The following is an 18677-nucleotide window of genomic DNA, read 5'->3' as shown; positions in this document are numbered from 1 at the left end:
TCCCCCTCCTGAGCGGGCCAAGTCTTCTCCACTGTGGGTAATGTGTCCTCTCTCTCTCTCTCTCTCTCTCTCTCTCTCTCTCTCTCTCTCTCTCTCTCTCTCTCTCTCTCTCTCCCTGCGACAACCACAATGAGGCGACTTATTAAAGACTTGGGTATACGCGTCTCCCCGAACACAATGGTCAACTAGCCTAAGGCCTCTCTCTCTCTCTCGGTGAGTTAACAACCCAATCCCCATTTCCCCACGACCGCTCCACCCAGCACAACCTCTTCCTCAAAGCTTGCACCGTGTGTGAGTAGCGGGTGAGGAGGAGGTAGGGGGTGAGGAGAGGAGGGGAAAGGGAGGGGAGGAGAGGGCGATATGTCTCTGTTTACCGCTTCCAACAGACCCTCAGCAGCAAGAGCGAAGACCCATCCTCAACCAGCACCCGCCTTGTCTGCTTCCTCGTCTACCGGAGTGAGTGAGGGAGGGAAGGAGGGAGGGAACGCACGGACGCGCGCGGAGGAGGAGGGGGGACGGACGGCGCGGAGGGAGGTGAGGGGGCCAGCCTCTGAGGCTCGCACTATCCCTGACTTCCTCCCTGCGAATTTCGACCTAGTCAACCGCGCGGGAATCATCAACAAAGCTGTCTTTCGTCCCGAGGGAGGGTGGAGGTGGTAAGGCGGTGGGAGTGGGGAACTGGAGGGCGGCCTGGCTTCTCCTTCTTCAGAGGAAATCTTATTTCACGGATCGCAGGGGCAACTTCAGCGTGCGGGCGGGCGCCCTCAAGATGTGTATGATTCCTCCTCTCACGTCCAAACTACCTCCTCCTCCTCTCCACCTGCAGGCAGGTCTCCCTCCCTCCCTCCACCTACCCTACCTACGTGTCTGTCGCTCGCTTTTTTACCTTCCACCCTGGCACATCACGCTCCGACGGACGCAACCACTCCAAGGCGTAGGTACGTCGACGTCTCTGCGACTGGTGGCTGAGTTGACAGCGACTCTCATACGTACAACGCCCTCCAAAAAACACCCAGCCCCACCCACCCCTTAACACCACCACAACGGCTGACGTAAACACAATCCCTCACATACTCCCACACACACACACACACAGTCTCCATCTTGTCACCCGCCACAGCACAGCTAGACCCCACAGTAACGCCTCCCCACCACAGTAACACTTCCCCCACAGCTTGGTACGTACGCTCGAAGCCTTTTTTTAAGCTTTTCCCCGCACACATATATTGTCGTCACACTGTCTCGAGGGCCACACACAAACCCCTGTCCCGCACCCGTCCACGCCATGCCGACCGTCCCAAGCAGACGGTGTTTCTCACAGCTGCCCCTCTGTCCACCTGTCCTAACACCACACTCCTCTCCCCCAAACACTCCCTAACTCCCGCAACTCCACAGTCCCTCTCCCTCCCACAGACACACACCCGTCTCACACTCCCCTACGCCTGTATCTACCTACATCATCTCCCCAGGGGAGTGTAGGGAGGTAGGTATGTGGGTCGGTCTCGTGACAGACGGGGTGACGGGAGTGGACGGTTTTAATGGTGATTGTGAAGGAGGCGTCGGCGGGAGACCGTCTCCTGTCCCTCGTGACGGGGAGGGGAGTACAGACTGAAGGAGGAGGAGGAAGAGGAGGTGAGCCACTACCACACCCACACAGCACCTACCCGCCAGGGGTCCAGCTGGTGGAAGAAGAAGAATAAAAAGAAGAAGAAGAAGAAGAAGAAGAAGAAGAAGAAGAAGAAGAAGAAGAAGAAGAAGGAGGAGGAGGAAGAGATGAAGAAGAATTAAAAGAAGAAGAAGAAGAAGAATAAAAAGAAGAAGAAGAAGAAGAAGAAGAAGAAGAAGAAGAAGAAGAAGAAGAAGAAGAAGAAAAAGTTGGAGGAGGATGAGGAGGAGGAGAAGAAGAAGAAGAAAAAGAAGAAGAAGAAGAAGAAGAAGACACAAAATCCCACTCCACATAGCCACTGCAGCGCCCCACAGCGGGAGAAGCGACGAACTTCTACACCCTTTTATTTTTTTCCTCCATCAGAAAAGAAGAAATAAAAAGTGAAATATCGGATATTGGAGGTGTGGGAGGGAGGGCACTCCTGACTCTCTACACGTCACTACATAAACGTTCGAAACCTTTTTCTCTGAATCAAAGTAACGAAGGAACAGCCAGGGAGTGTAGGACGCAAGTCTACCACCCAATAACCTTCACAATGACCATATATATATATATATATATATATATATATATATATATTGGAAAGGTTCACAATTTTGCGCGTGATCAAGATATTCCTATGAGTCCACGGGGAAAATGTTTACCAAATGGCGTCGTAGCTTCGTCTCTTCTCGATGTATATCAACTGACTGTTATATTTCTCTCTTGTGTCTCCCCTGATGATGTGATTATTACACGAAAGTGCACTTGGGAACTTTTCGTGTTTCATTTTCCCCGTGGACTCATAGGAATATCTTGATCACGCGCAAAATTGTGATCCTTTCCAATATATATATATATATATATATATATATATATATATATATATATATATATATATATATATATATATATATATGTGTGTGTGTGTGTGTGTGTGTGTGTGTGTGTGTGTGTGTGTGTGTGTTTCTTCTTCTTTCTGCTTATATAATAAACTTATATCAATCGAATCAAGACGAAGGGCAGGCCTTTTGAGTTATACAGAGGACCCCCCCCCCCCCGCGGCCTGCTGATGATGTAGGAGGCCAGAGCGATGATGCGTCGGGGCGTTCCCAAGGGCTTGGTGGAGAGGGTAACCTCCTGGTCTGGCCCCAGGCTGGAAGCCCTGGAGGAGCGAGGGGGCAGGGCAGGTCTGGAAGGGCTCGAAGTTAGTGGACTTTTGCCTCGCGGGGGCTGGAAGATCGGTGCATCTGTGACGACAGGGAAAGGAAGGAAATGACGACAGGTGAAAGTGAAAGAAATGAAAGAAAAGAGGCGTGGAGTCGGCTGTCAGTGAAGGAATATGAATGAAGAAAATGGCTCGATGAAAATGAGGTGCGATTTAAGAAGGAGGAGGAGGAGGAGAGATGAGGTGATTAGAGTAGGTGATTAATGATTAATGAGTTCGACGAAGAGATGGATGGAAGGTGAGGGGATTGGTCTGCGAGTTAGACTTGGGTACTGGGGTTCGACGTCAAGGAAGGAGGGGAGAGGAGGGGAGGCGGCGAGGTGTGAGAGTGAAGGCCAGTGTGAGAGCGGGAGAGGGAGGGAGGTTGGGGGGGTGGAGGTTGGACTGTTGCTGCTGCTGCTGCTAGAGTGCGTTGCGATAGGTGGCAGTGTTGACAGAAACACACTCTTCTATTGCCGGCATATCAGTAACAGTACTTGAATTAGAGTGCGGTGCCCAAGGTGGAGACACAGACACACACACACACACACACACTCTTCCATTCCAAACAGACCAGCAAAGGTGCATGTGGAGTGCGTGGAGACACAGACACCCACACACTCTTCCATTCCAAACGTGCATGTGGAGTGCGTTGCGAAGAAAAAAACACTGTCTGTGGGGAGCGGTTGACAGCCACGCACCCTCGTATTCCAGGAGGTGTATTCTGTTAACAGGTGGAGGTAAAACACAGCCCACGCACTCTTGTCACTTGACTCCTGCCACGCACCCTCATGCCCAACTGCCAATTCCAATAACGACTGGCCAACACCACCATCCCCTCTCCTCCTCTCCCTCTCGCACGTAAATGGAACGCCTCTTCAACCCTGCTTTTCGACACGTCAAGATGACTTTAAATCACCTCTCTGCATGATCTAGAGGCGCCCCTCTCTCACCGACCAGGGGGGGAAGGGGGGTTTAGATAGCCATCGACCAGGGAGGTAGATAAGAGTATGCTACCAGCACGACCAGTGCCTCTCTCTCTCTCTCTCTCTCTCTCTCTCTCTCTCTCTCTCTCTCTCTCTCTCTCTCCTCTCTCTCTCTCTCTCTCTCTCTCACCTCGCTCTGAAAATTCTCTTCGAAACGAGACACACACACACACACACACACACACACACACACACACACACAGAGACACACACCCACACACACACACACGCACACCCACACACACACACACACACACACACACCCACCCACCTACACACACACACACACACACACACACACACACACACACACACAAAGCCAAAGTTCCACCTGACTAAAATGACTTTTATTTCCCCCTTTTGTTTCCTTTGTTTGACGAATCTCGTATTTTCTGGAATGGGTCTACTGATGTGGAACTTGATGTGTAGGGGGAAGGGGGGAGGAAATGGTTAAGGGAAGGGGAGGGAGAGAGGGGGAAAAAAAGGGAGGGGGGATTGAGGGGTAGGGGGGGAATAGGGCCGTTATCTATGATCTTAAATGTTGATCACAAACTCAATAGAGATTTATCTTCAAGGCTAGACATTATGTGTGCCGCCCCCTCGGAATATATATAAAAGAGAGAGAGAAAAAAAAAAAGGAGCTTTTTTGCCCTTTTTCTTTTTTTTTCCCCCACAAAAAAAAGAAAGGGGAAAAAAAATAATGGCGGGGGTGGTGGTTTCTAGATCTAATACTTGGTTAACACCAACATGGTCTCTAGTGATCCTTGGTCTAACTCAATTTAACTTAACAAGTCCAGGCCTGGGGTGGAGGGGGGGGGGGTAAGGCCTGGGGGGGGGGGTTAACTTAACAGCTTGGGTAACTTACTTTAAAAGTCCAGGCCGTGGGGGGTGGGGGGGAGGGAGGTAACTTAGGTAGAAACCAACAACCAACCTCCAAATACAGACGGAAACCACCATGTAGAAAACAAGTGACGCGAGAGAACACTTGGCGGAAACCACCCAACGTATATCGCACAGCTGGTATCACGTGGGAAGAAAACACCTCATAGAAACCAGTTGGGAGAAACCAGTAAGATCAGAGATTAAAGACCAGTAGAACTTTCCCTCCCCCCCGCCCCCCAAAAAGGGAGAAACCTGATCGCAGAAACCGCCAATAACAGACCATCATCTAGAAACCAGAGAGAGAGAGAGAGAGAGAGAGAGAGAGAGAGAGAGAGAGAGAGAGAGAGAGAGAGAGAGAGAGAGAGAGAGAGAGAGAGCAACAATAAAACTCCAACCCCCTTGAACCTTGAACGCCAGTTATAATGCGCACAACAACCCCAGGTTATACTCCCTTGAACGCCAGTATAATGCGCACAACAACCCTAGGTTGTACTCCCTTGAACGCCAGCATAAAGCGCACAACAACCCTAGGTTATACTCCCTTGAACGCCAGTATAATGCGCACAACAACCCTAGGTTATACTCCCTTGAACGCCAGTATAATGCGCACAACAACCCCAGGTTGTACTCCCTTGAAACGAAGTTAAACGAGCGGGTGTGTTAAAACTTCCTCAACCTGACATGGTACCGAGGTGGTCTATCGCAAAGAACTCCGGATGTAAAAGCGTTCAATGTTCACTTTGCGCTCTACGACCTTGAGAACGACCCCCCTCCCCCCCTTTGAACACGATACTTAGCGATCCCTTTTTTTTTTGGGAGTACACGACAGTTCGGGACGCTCGGAACACACGACAGTAGTCAGGTCGCTGGGCATAGGCACGAAGGTCGTGTGATGAAGACCTTATTCAACCTTCCAGAGAAGAGGTTGAGGGTGACAGACCCACGGAACCCCACAACCCCACAATCCCTTATTCAACCTTCCAGAGAAGAGGTTGAGGGTGACAGACGCCCCCCACAACCCCACCAAAACCCCTTATTCAACCTTCCAAAGAAGAGGTTGAGGGTGACAGACGCCCCCCACAACCCCACAACCCCTTATTCAACCTTCCAGAGAAGAGGTTGAGGGTGACAGACGCCCCCCACAACCCCACCAAAACCCCTTATTCAACCTTCCAGAGAAGAGGTTGAGGGTACAGACCCACGAAACCCCACAATCCCTTATTCAACCTTCTAAAGAAGAGGTTGAGGGTGACAGACGACCGCCACAACCCCACAACCCCACCACAACAACCCCATGTACTGAAAGAGAATTGTGCTTTTGGGAGATTGTCTCAAAGGCACTTCCCTCCCTCCCTCCCTCCCTTCATCTCTCGCACTTCCCTCCCTCCCTTCATCTCTCGCACTTCTCCCCCTCCCTCCCTCCCTTCATCTCTCACACTACCCTCCCTCCCTCCCTCTCTCTCCAGGATAAGAGGAGGAGGTGGTCCTCCTCCTCCTCGACCAACCCTGCCCTCCTTTTCCCTCCGCTGGCGACTGACGCTCCCTCCTCCAAGGCCGACCCATCTTCTCCCTCGAGGGGGTGAGGGCTGTGTGAATGTCACCCTTAACCCTCCAGTCTCTGAACTTCTTGACGAGCCAGGAGGAGGAGGAGGAGGAGGAGGAGCGCGAGGAGAAGGAGGAGGAGCGTGAGGAGGAGGAGGAGGAGGAGGAGCGGGAGGAGGAGGAGGAGGAGGAGGAGTAGGAGCGGGAGGAGGAGGAGGAGGAGCGGTTGTGATAACTCGCGACGCTAAAACGCGAGGACTCTTAAACTGGGTCTAACAACTCAAGAACTCCACTAGATCTCTCTCTCTCTCTCTCTCTCTCTCTCTCTCTCTCTCTCTCTCTCTCTCTCTCTCTCTCTCTCTCTCCTGATAAAAAAAAAAACTTCTTCGAGACTTACGTCCCATAAAATCCTCCAGGAGGATGAATCGCCTTCACCACTGCCGCCACCACCGTCCCAGGGAGGGAAAGGAGGGAAGTGAAGGGAAGGGAAGGGAAGGGAAGGGAAGGGAAGGAGGGAGGGAAGGAAGGGAGGGAGAGAGGAAGGAAGAGAGGAAGGGAAGAGAAGGGAAGGGAGGGAGGGAGGGAAGGGAGGGAGGGAGGGAGGGAGGGAGGGAGGGAGGGAAGGGAGGGAGGGGAAAGGGACCGGGTTCCCTACCCGTACCGTTCCTTTGCGGATAAACAAAGACACTGGCTGGAACAAGGACAACATTACGTGGCAAACACAAACACATGAATCCAATGACCCAACCCCTGGATGGAAGAGAAACATCTTATCTGTTCCACCTGTTGTACTGACTTCTCTCTCTCCCTCCCTAGTTAACGAGGGGCGACCTATTCCACGGCAGAGCGACCCAATTTCACAAGAGGGTGACCCATTCCACAATAGGGGCGGCCCATTCCACAATAGGGCGGCCCATTCCACAACAGCGACACCCATTCCACAATAGGGGTGGCCCATTCCACAACAGTGACGCACATTCTACAAGAGGGAGACCCAACGCTAACAGATGAATCACTGTATAATGGGCTAACCACCCCATTATACGAAAGGGCGACCCACATCACAATAGAGGGGGGGTGGTAACCCATTCAACGCTAAGGTAACCCATTCAAAGGGGGCCTGTTTTCCCCCTACACACATATATATATACCGTGGTGTTTTCTACTTCGTCCCTCCCCCACCACAATCTATCCATATTCTCTCGCGCCACACACACACACACACGCCTGGGTATTAAGGGGGTCTATTATGTTCAGGGAGGGAAGGGGAAGGGAAGGGAAGGAAGGGGGGGATACACAAGTAATTGAAGGGGTGGTTGGGTTGGGGTGGGGTCGGGGGTCGTCTTGCCCCGGGGGTGAAACTGTGGGTTTCGAAGCCTGGGTCGGTGAGGGAGGCTCGGGTGTGGGTTAGGTGCTGTGTGAGTGTTGACTTTACGAGCGCTACGACGGTACGACCCCTTGAGCGCGACGACGGTACGACCCCTTGAGCGCGACGGTACGACCCCTTGTGCGCGACGGTACGACCCCTTGAGCGCGACGACGGTACGACTCCCTTGAGCGCGACGGTGCGACCCCTTGAGCGCGACGACGGTACGACCCCTTGAGCGCGACGACGGTATGACCCCTTTGAGCACGACGGTGCGACCCCTTGAGCACGACGGTACGACTCTCGGGCACGACCCTCAAGGGCGACGCTACGACCCTTCAAGGCAACGGTACGACCCTTGGGTTTACGACGGGCCTCGCGTCGTACCGTCGCGTCGTGTCCCTCGCACTCAAAAAATAAAAAGGGGGTCGCATGCGCCGCCGCGTTGGTCCAAGTCGTACTCAAATATCTCGACCCTTTACATAACTCGAAGGGTCGTCCTCGAGGGGTCGTCCTCGTAGGGGAGTGGGGTTGGCGCTAATAAACCTCAGAGCTCCGATACATGTGGCGTCGGCCTCGAGGGTAAGGTCGTCCTCGAGGGTGAGGTCGGCCTCGAGGGTGAGGTCGTCCTCGAGGGTGAGGTCGTCCTCGAGGGTAAGGTCGGCCTCGAGGGTGAGGTCGGCCTCGAGGGTGAGGTCGTCCTCGAGGGTGAGGTCGTCCTCGAAGGTGAGGTCGGCCTCGAGGGTGAGGTCGGCCTCGACCCGAGGAATTACTGCCTGCCGCTCTGAGTGACCGAGGAGGAGAATCAAGACGAGGCCCATCTGGGTTGTGGTCGTCCCCAGACACTGCAAGTTATTCTGTCTTACACTGTAGTTATTCCCTGACTTACACTGCGAGTTACTCCCTGACTTACACTGCGAGTTACTCCCTGACTTACACTGCGAGTTACTCCCTGACTTACACTGCGAGTTATTCCCTGACTTACACTGCGAGTTACTCCCTGACTTACACTGCGAGTTACTCCCTGACTTACACTGCGAGTTACTCCCTGACTTACACTGCGAGTTACTCCCTGACTTACACTGCGAGTTATTCCCTGACTTACACTGCGAGTTACTCCCTGACTTACACTGCGAGTTATTCCCTGACTTACACTGCGAGTTACTCCCTGACTTACACTGCGAGTTACTCCCTGACTTACACTGCGAGTTACTCCCTGACTTACACTGCGAGTTACTCCCTGACTTACACTGCGAGTTATTCCCTGACTTACACTGCGAGTTACTCCCTGACTTACACTGCGAGTTATTCCCTGACTTACACTGCGAGTTACTCCCTGACTTACACTGCGAGTTACTCCCTGACTTACACTGCGAGTTACTACCTGTCTTACACTGTGAGTTATTCCCTGACTTACACTGCGAGTTACTCCCTGACTTACACTGCGAGTTACTCCCTGACTTACACTGCGAGTTACTCCCTGACTTACAATGTAGTTATTCTACTTACGCTGTAAATTGTTAAGTGTCTTACACTGTAGTCATTCTACTTACAATGTAGTTATTCTACTTACAATGTAAATTGTTGTGTGTCTTACACTGTAAGTTATTCTACTTACACTGTAAGTTATTCCACTTACAGTGTGCGTTATTCTACTTACACTGTAAGTTATTCCACTTACAGTGTGCGTTATTCTACTTACACTGTAAGTTATTCATAGCACCTTGCACTGCAACACCTTCATAACTCACCCCCTTGAACGACCATTAGCTATTCGGCCTTATACCAAGGGTCATTAAGCACCAAAATGACACCCATTCCCGCTTCTCACACAGCTCATATGAGCCATTATCATCTTTTTCTTTTTCTTTTTTCTCAAAGTCGATAAATAAACGCCATTATTTTATTTACTCTTTTCCTCAGAACTCAAACGACATACACGTGAGCAGCGGGCATGACACGACCCCCAACACGACGGAGGAGGGCAATGCATGCGCCCGGTTCGAACCCCACTTCCCCTCCACCACCACCACTTCATATTTTCAACCTGACGTTCACTGGTGAGGCGATGCAGTGCCACACTTGCAGGCAGTGATCGCAGTGATATGCACGGAGAACATTTGTATTTTCTCTTTCTTTCTTTCCTTTCCTCCCTCCCCCCCACAACCTCCTACACCACACACACACACACACACACACACACACACACTTCCTCTCCTCTCCCCCACCACAATTACGGGCCAACTACAAATCAGGATAGGCCTATTTACACACACACACACACACACACACACACACATACACACACACACACACACACACACACATACACACACACACACACAGGTTCGGTCGATGTGTGTGTGTGTGTATGTGTGTGTGTGTGTGTGTGTGTGTGTGTGTGTGTGTGTGTGTGTGTGTGTGTGTGTCCCTGAGTATTGATCTCAAAGGAACGCCTACTGTGACAAGTGACTCCCCTTCCTTTTTAAGTCAAAGACGAACGATCTCTCTCTCTCTCTCTCTCTCTCTCTCTCTCTCTCTCTCTCTCTCTCTCTCTCTCTCTCTCTCTCTCCTGACCGATGTCAAGGCAGAATATCGGCTCCTTTCCGACGTATCGGGTCGTGGGTGGTTGAGCTAATGGTGGCCTCTGCCCAGTTAGAATAAGTGGTCGTCTCAAACACCACCCCCCCTCCCCCACACACGACGGTACGACCCTTTGAGCACGCACGGCGGTACGACCCCTTTGAGCACGCACGATGGTACGCCCCCTTTGAACACGCACGATGGTACGACCCCTTTGAGCACGCACGGCGGTACGACCCCTTTGAGCACGCACGACGGTACGATCCCTTTGAGCACGTACGATGGTACACGACCTTTGAGCGCGCACGACGGTACGACCCCTTTGAGCACGCACGATGGTACGACCCCTTTGAGCACCGGCGGTACGACCCCTTTGAGCACGCACGATGGTACGACCCCTTTGAGCACGCACGATGGTACGACCCCTTGAGCACGCACGATGGTACGACCCCTTTGAGCACGCACGACGGTACGACCCCTTTGAGCACGCACGATGGTACGACCCCTTTGAGCACCGGCGGTACGACCCCTTTGAGCACGCACGGCGGTACGACCCCTTTGAGCACGCACGACGGTACGACCCCTTTGAGCACGCACGACGGTACACGACCCCTTTGAGCACGCACGATGGTACACGACCCCTTTGAGCACGCACGACGGTACGACCAAGCGACTGTAGTGAGGCTTTTAGAAGTGACTGTAGTGAGAGAGAGAGAGAGAGAGAGAGAGAGAGAGAGAGAGAGAGAGAGAGAGAGAGAGAGAGAGAGAGAGAGAATTAGTATTATAATCCCAATCCTCCTCACTCTAACAACATAATTGCCCTATAATTAAACCAAACGGGTTTAAAAAAAAAATGAGGTAAACAGATAACTGGTTTAATAATAATAATAATAAAAAAAGGTAACTAAAATAACTAAAAATTCAAGGATTGTCACTACTTTCTCGTATGAGTTTCGTTAGACCTGTATCTCAAAAGGGTGTGAGGTCGTGCGTTTAACGCACCTCTCCGAACTGGAGCTGGGAGGAGTGGGTGATCTGGTGTCTTCGCTAGAGTGCGTTGCTGTGCTGTTTTCTTCCCCCCCTCCTCCCCCCTGGGGGGGGAAATCTGGTGTCTTCGCTAGAGTGCGTTGCTGTGCTGTTCTTCCCCCCCCCTCCCCCCTGGGGGGGGGGGAAATCTGGTGTCTTCGCTAGAGTGCGTTGCTGTGCCGCTGTTCCCCCCCTCCCCTCTCCCCTGTTTACTCAAAAGAGTGCGTGTTCCTGTAACAGCCACCTCCCCAGGCTGAGGCTAGGGTGCGTTTCTGTCCCCTCCTCCTCCTCCTCCTCCTCCAACCACCTCCTCAAATCGACGCTAGACTGAGTTACTGTGGCCCCCCCCCACCTCCTTCCCCTCCCCCTTGTCGCCGCCACGCTGACCCCGCCAGAGTGCGTTGCTGGGCCCACCCGCACTCACCCTAGGTCGATATTGCATTAAAGAAGAATGCCTGCGTGACGTCCAGCCCCCCTCCCCCCCTTTCACCCCAACCCCCCCTCCTCCTCCTCCTCCTCCTCCTCCTCCACCTCCTCCTCCTCCCCCCAAAAACAGCGATACAAAAACACGGGCCTTCACCACAAGCCCCACCCTCACCTCACCTCCCTCACCTCACCTCACCTCCCTCACCTCACCTCATCTATCCTCACGTCACCTCCCTCACCTAACCTCACCTCACCTCACTTCCTTCCCTCCCCCCCAGAGTCACTAGAGGCCTTAGAAAACCTCAAAGTAACTGAATACCACTCAGGAGAAGCACGAGAGAGAGAGAGAGAGAGAGAGAGAGAGAGAGAGAGAGAGAGAGAGAGAGAGAGAGAGAGAGAGAGAGAGAGAGAATTCCGTGCCTGGTAAATACAGTAAATGTTACAGAGCTTAATTCGTGGTAGAAAAAAAAGTTATTCTTTTTATATATCTTCTTTTTTTTCTTCCCGACTTCCTGGTTGTAGTTATGTCTGCTTACGTTGTACTCAAAAGGTCTTAACAACCCGTTCGTTTTCCACGGCGTAAATGGCCTTAAACCCCAGCACACATGGTGTAAATGGCCGCAGAACCTTTGGTTGTTCGTATGCCAAAAGGCCACACAACCTGGATTGACGTGACAATGGCCTTAGAACCTGACTCGACGCGGTGTAAACTATTTTACAACCTTAAATGGTTTTACAACCTTAAATGGTTTTACAACCTTAAATGGTTTTACAACCTCAAATGGTTTTACAACCTCAAATGGTTTTACAACCTTAAATGGTTTTACAACCTTAACAGCAAAGAAGTGGTCGTTATCAGTGGGCAAGTTTTACGTTAGTTTGGAACGAGTTTCCATTTTCCAGACACCGAAGAAGTCCTCCTCAGTTTCCAGTCCCTATGACACTCCTGGACAGTTTCCAGGTTTCGAGAGCTTCAAGAGTCGTTGGCAGGTTACAGGTACTAACAGAGTCCTCAACAGTTTCCAGTCCTTGATGGGTTCCAGACCTTTATAGAGTCCACAACAGGTTCCAGACATCTTTATAGAGTCCTCAACAGGTTCCAGACCTTTATAGAGTCCTCAACAGGTTCCAGACACCTTTATAGAGTCCTCAACAGGTTCCAGACCTTTATAGAGTCCTCAACAGGTTCCAGACCTTTATAGAGTCCTCAACAGGTTCCAGACACCTTTATAGAGTCCTCAACAGGTTCCAGAGCTTTGGAACCTGACCTTTATAAAGTCCTCAACAGGTTCCAGACCCTTATAAAGTCCTCAACCATTTCCTGGCCTCAACAGGTTCCAGGCCCTTATAGAGTTCTCAACAGGTTCCAAGACCTTTCTAAATTCATAAACACACAGTTTCCTGTCCCCGACAGGTTCCAGGCCCCTAAACAAAGTCCTCGGACCATTTCCAGTCTTCGACAGCTTCCAGGCCTGCAGACTCTTCACCTCCGGGCCTGGTCTCGGTGAGAACGCGCCTCGTATACCCTCTTTTTTTTATGGACCCTCGGCGGAGTTCTCAATAAGTGATATCAGGGGGGGAGAGGGAGGTGACGAGAGGCGCCATGCATACCGTGGTATTGAGAGAGAGAGAGAGAGAGAGAGAGAGAGAGAGAGAGAGAGAGAGAGAGAGAGAGAGAGAGAGAGAGAGAGAGAGAGAGAGAGTAGGTGACGGAGAGACGTGGATGGATGGCCTGTGGGGGTGGGACGTGGACAAAACCATCCGGGTAGAAGAGCATTTTTAACGAGGGAAGGGAAGGGAAGGAGGGAAGGAAGTCCTACACAGTGGACGGCACTATCTGCAAACAGCGTGGCAGAAGATGACACGACGATGATAAATGGTGATCAAACATACATAAACCTCTTCCTCCTCCTCCTCCTCCTTCCTCCTCCTTCCTCCTCTTCCTCCTCCTCCTTCCTCCTCCTCCTCCTCCTCCCTCCTCCTCCTCCTCCTCTCTCCTCCTCCAATCCACCACACCCTTCACGTAACCACATGCATCTGAGGGCGGCCAAGGCCTCCACACACCTTGGAGAATAACTTCGGCATCCAGCATCACCCCCTTTCCATCCCGCCACCCTGGCTCACTTCCCCTCCCACCTCACACACACACACACACACACACACACGTAGAGTCTATTTAACCCCTGGTAACCTAGGAGCTGGGGGAAGGGAGGGAGGGTCGTCGCGGAGGAGGAGGAGGGAGGGTCGTCGCGGAGGAGGAGGAGGAGGAGGAGGAGGAGGAGGCCATCAGCCCCCTCTCCCGCCAACACCAGCCCAAGGGAGAGGTACAGATTAGGGTAATTTCCGTCGAGCATGACCATACCATCCCAGAGGGTCGGGTGTATGAGGGAGAGTGGGATGGAGAGAGGGAGTGGGAGAGGGAGAGTGGGATGGAGAGAGGGAGTGGGAGAGTGATAGTGGGATGGAGAGAGAGGGAGGGGGAGGGAGAGTCATCATCTCGTCCTCCCCCTCGTCGTCCATCCACACCCAGGACGAGAACTCCCCTCTCCCCTCCCCTCACCTCCCTTCCCTCCCTCTCTCCTCACCTCACGACCAACACTGTCAGAGTTGATTATTTACCGACACGAATGCGTTAGAAAACGTATTGACGGTAAAAAAAAAAAAGAATAGAATAAAGAGAGAGAGAGAGAGAGAGAGAGAGAGAGAGAGAGAGAGAGAGAGAGAGAGAGAGAGAGAGAGAGAGAGAGAGAGAGAGAGAGAGGTGACTTTATATATGACGAGATGGGGCGATGGAATCATTACCTTGAAACCATCAAGGAGCGAAAAGAAAAAAAAAAACACGTTTCGCACCCAAAAAAAAAAAAAAAAAAATTGCTACATTTTCTTTTTTCTTTTTTTTTTTAAACGCCGTGATGATGTAATTAAGGACAACGTTTTTACGCCCGCGTTATTGCCGCTCGCGGGCGGGGCTGCGGACATGGGGGAGGAGGGTGCTGCGGGCGGAGGGTAAAAACTTACACACTGAAACTGAGCGACTTGATGAAGTTTACATCCTCAACCCACCAACCCACCAACCCCCCAACCCACCTTTTTTTCCTGGATGGCGTTTAAAAAAAATAGCCGGATCTCACGTGATAATGATGATATTGCTGGTGTTCGCGAGGCAGTGCGAGAGGAGGAGGAGGAGGAGGAGGAGGAGGAGGAGGAGGAGGAGGAGGAGGAGGAGGAAGAAGGAGGGGTGGGCCAGGCAAGGGGGGCGTGGAGCGGGGCGGGGTGTGTCACTGTGGGGGTAATCCATCTCACAGTCGACTGAGTTTCAGTGAGTTCTCACTGCAGGTTCAGCAGTGAAGAGGTCAGTATAGGATGTAGCAGTGAGAGGAGTAGGAGGAGGGGGAGGAGGAGTAGGAGGAAGAGGAGGAGGAGGAGGAAGAGGAGGAGGCGTTCCAGTCCTTCCTTCTTGCAATTTCTGAGCTGCTTGACTTTTCTGCTGTACGACGCGACGCGACGCGACGCGACGCGTCTCTTTGGAGACCAGCTGCGCTCCTCTGCTTCCCAGCTGGTGCACAGAGCATGAGAGACACACACAGACGCACGAAGGGCTTGTGGGCTGCTAGTCTTGAAGTTGGCTTCCTGGATCGCGTCTCGTGTTCATCCCTCGGTTCGAGAACACGCCAGTCGCATTTCCCACAGCTTCGAAAACCCATAGGGTCGCGTGTCTTCGGCAGTGGCTGTCGCCTTCCATCCCGTGGCCCACTGGAGTCATCGACGGTGGTGACCAGACGGTCTTTTCAGAAATGCTGACCTTCAGGGCCTCAAACGCCCTCTGCCCTTTTCCCTTCTTGGCTCCTTCGTCATGAAAAAGAAGGGGGTTCAGGGAGAGGAGGAGGGAGAAGGGAGGAGGGAGGATGTGGCTGGTGTCGGGTCGTGGTTGATGGGTATTATCTCTGCACTTTTGGAGAGGACATACATCTCTCCCTACACTTGGAAGGGACATACATCTCTCCCTACACTTGGAAAGGACATACATCTCTCCCTACACTTGGAGAGGACATACATCTCTCCCTACACCTGGAGAGGACATACATCTCTCCCTACACTTGGAGAGGACATACATCTCTTCCTACACTTGGAGAGGACATACATCTCTTCCTACACTTGGAGAGGACATACATCTCTTCCTACACTTGGAGAGGACATACATCTCTCCCTACACTTGGAGAGGACATACATCTCTTCCTACACTTGGAGAGGACATACATCTCTCCCTACACTTGGAGAGGACATACAGCTCTCCCTACACTTGGAGAGGACATACATCTCTCCCTACACTTGGAGAGGACATACATCTCTCCCTACACTTGGAGAGGACATACATCTCTCCCTACACTTGGAGAGGACATACATCTAGAACCTTTCAAGACGTTGCTTACCGCTTGTCGTCCCACTGTCACCTAACAACCTAACAACCTAACAACCACCCAGACGAAGGACAGGCGCCACTGTGCACAACGTTAGAACTAACTAACAGACGAACTAACGCTCGCACTAACAACACAACTGGCAATTTGGCCCGTCCCAGCACTCACCTGCTCCACCCAGAGGTTGGTCGTCATAATCTGGTTCTTCAGGTTCTGTAAGAAAAAGAAGAACAACGAGTTAGTGTCGATACAGGTACTGTGGATCGTGAGGGATGGTGTGAGTTGTGAGGACAGTGGTGAGGACTGTGAGGTGGGGGGGTAGTGTAGATGGTATCAAATGTAAAAATACTAATTTTGGTCTTCCAGAGGCGCAAGCGTGGAGGGATATGTGAACCTCTTTGAACCTCTTTTGAGCCCACACGTCCTACGAAGCCTCAAAAACAATATATATATATATATATATATATATATATATATATATATATATATATATATATATATATATACATATTCATCTTTCTCCTAAGAAACATATTTGTGACGAACAAGTATTGCTTTAATAACTCTTACCACAAAGAAAAATAATAGGAGAATTTCCCTACAAAAAATGTTCATCAAAATTACTCCATCACAGCCATACACACACACACATGAGCCTGTATTATCATTATCATTATTACTATTATCATTACCATGAACAAGATGCACTGTATCCATTCCCCAACAAGACATTAATTTACTCAAACTCCCAAAAAATAAAAAGAAACCAAGAGAAAAATGCGAATACACGAGAGAGTTCCTGGATTTTGTGTGATGTATTCTTCCAGCAATCCTGACACACACACACACACACCCACACCCACACACACACACCCACACACACACCCACACACACACCCACACACAAATACACAAACTTTTCATACACGAACAAGGAGGGAAGCCTTCATGCGCCCTCCCCCGGGTGATCATGAGAGATCGGTACATTGTGAGGCGTGATGAGGCACGGTTGACCGTGGGGGAGGAGGAGTGAGTGAGTGTGTGTGTGGGACCTGGGGGAAATGAGACTTCGAGGCAGGTGACTTAAAAAATGTGGAGTGAGACATGGAGGGAGTCGTCTGACCTGGAGGAAGGCTGACCTGGAGGAAGTTTGACCTGGAGGAAGGCTGACCTGGAGGAAGTTTGACCTGGAGGGAGTCTGACCTGGAGGAAGTCTGACCTGGAGGGAGTCGTCTGACCTGGAGGAAGGCTGACCTGGAGGATGGCTGACCTGCGAAGGGTCAAATGAGGGGTGGAGGGAATGGCACTTCGGGGGAAAAAAGATGTTAAATGAATGATACGTGGGATGGAGGAACGCGATGCCAAGACGTGTGTGTGTGTGTGTGTGTGTGTGTGTGTGTGTGTGTGTGTGTGTGTGTGTGTGTGTGTAGCAGACGGGTTAGAGGAAGCTGAACTGCCTGAGTGAGTTTGAAAGAAAATGTAATAACAGCTCATGAGGAGGAAGGAGGGAGGGTCCGCATTAAATTATGAAGGAAGGAATTCTCTGTTTAGGATGAGGAGGAAGAAGAAGATGAGGAGGAGGAGAAGAAGAAGAAGAAGAAGAAGAAGAAGAAGAGGAGGAGGAGGAGGAGGAGGAGGAGGAGGAGGAGGAGGAGGAGGAGGAGGAGGAGGAGGAGGAGGAAGAGGAGGAGGAGGAGGAGGAGGAGGAGGAGGAGGAAGAGGAGGAGGAGGCTGATGGGTGATGTGAGAGAGGAGAGTGTGTTGTGGTGACAGTGTGTGGAGTGTTATGAGAGACCGGGGCACCTCACGTTGTGTGAGGGAGTATGAGGTTTTTCGTGAAGGTCTGTGGGGTGAAACCCCCCCCCCCCCCTGGTGTGTGTGTGTGTGTGTGTGTGTGTGGTGAGGGAGTGTGTGTGATGGAAGGGTAGAGTAAATCAATGTAGCTTTTCAGGGAGAATGTAAAAAGAAAAAAAGTACTTTTACAGGACACGAGCAGTGGATGAATGGTATAAAACTGGATGAAAATATAATGACTGAGTGTGTGTGTGTGTGTGTGTGTGTGTGTGTGGTGAGGGAAGCGGAAATGGCATCTATAGAGCATTGTACTGGGAGGGTGAGGAGGTGGTGGTGTTGGTGAGATGGAGGGTGTCTGATGTGTCGAGAATGGTTGGGATTTAACTTTATGAGGCGCACATTGTGTGAGGGTGGGGCTTTTACCGCAGCCTCACCACTCATTTCCCCCCCCTCATTGCTGCTATGAAGCCAACACACACACACACACACACACACACGGCCAGACACTCTCTATGGGTTCACGTCACAGGAAAAAAGATGAGGTGTCAAGCTACCAGAAATGAGGAGAGGAAGAGGAGGAGGGAAAGAGAGGGAGGAAGAAGGAGGGACTGAAACTCATAAATGAGAGCGTCACTTTTTTTTAGCCTCACGACGGCCCACCTCCACACCTCATCGCCACCATGAGTCCACATATTCCCCCCCTCCCTCACAACCACCGCCTCCCCCTCACAACGTAAATGTTGTATTCGTTTCAATATATTTCCACCCCCCCTTCCACTCCCCCACCTCCTCCCCACGTGGG

The 18677-nt window shown here is 51.5% G+C and overlaps 1 protein-coding gene across 6 annotated transcripts in view; it reads right to left on the bottom strand.

Annotated features, from left to right (window-relative positions):
* The window catches only part of LOC139765501 (acetylcholine receptor subunit alpha-like), a 502232-nt gene that overhangs the window by 33872 nt on the left and 449683 nt on the right, over nucleotides 1–18677 (bottom strand). For all 6 annotated transcript variants that reach the window (XM_071692973.1, XM_071692974.1, XM_071692969.1 and 3 more), the window contains one exon: nucleotides 16250–16294. In XM_071692973.1, the coding sequence (XP_071549074.1) occupies nucleotides 16250–16294 (45 nt within the window). The remainder of the gene's footprint in view (nucleotides 1–16249; nucleotides 16295–18677) is intronic.

This window comes from Panulirus ornatus, chromosome 55, assembly GCF_036320965.1.
Source record: "Panulirus ornatus isolate Po-2019 chromosome 55, ASM3632096v1, whole genome shotgun sequence".
Lineage (NCBI taxonomy): Eukaryota > Metazoa > Arthropoda > Malacostraca > Decapoda > Palinuridae > Panulirus > Panulirus ornatus.
The sequence above is the reverse complement of the archived record's forward strand: the minus strand, read 5'-3'. Positions and strand labels throughout refer to the sequence as shown.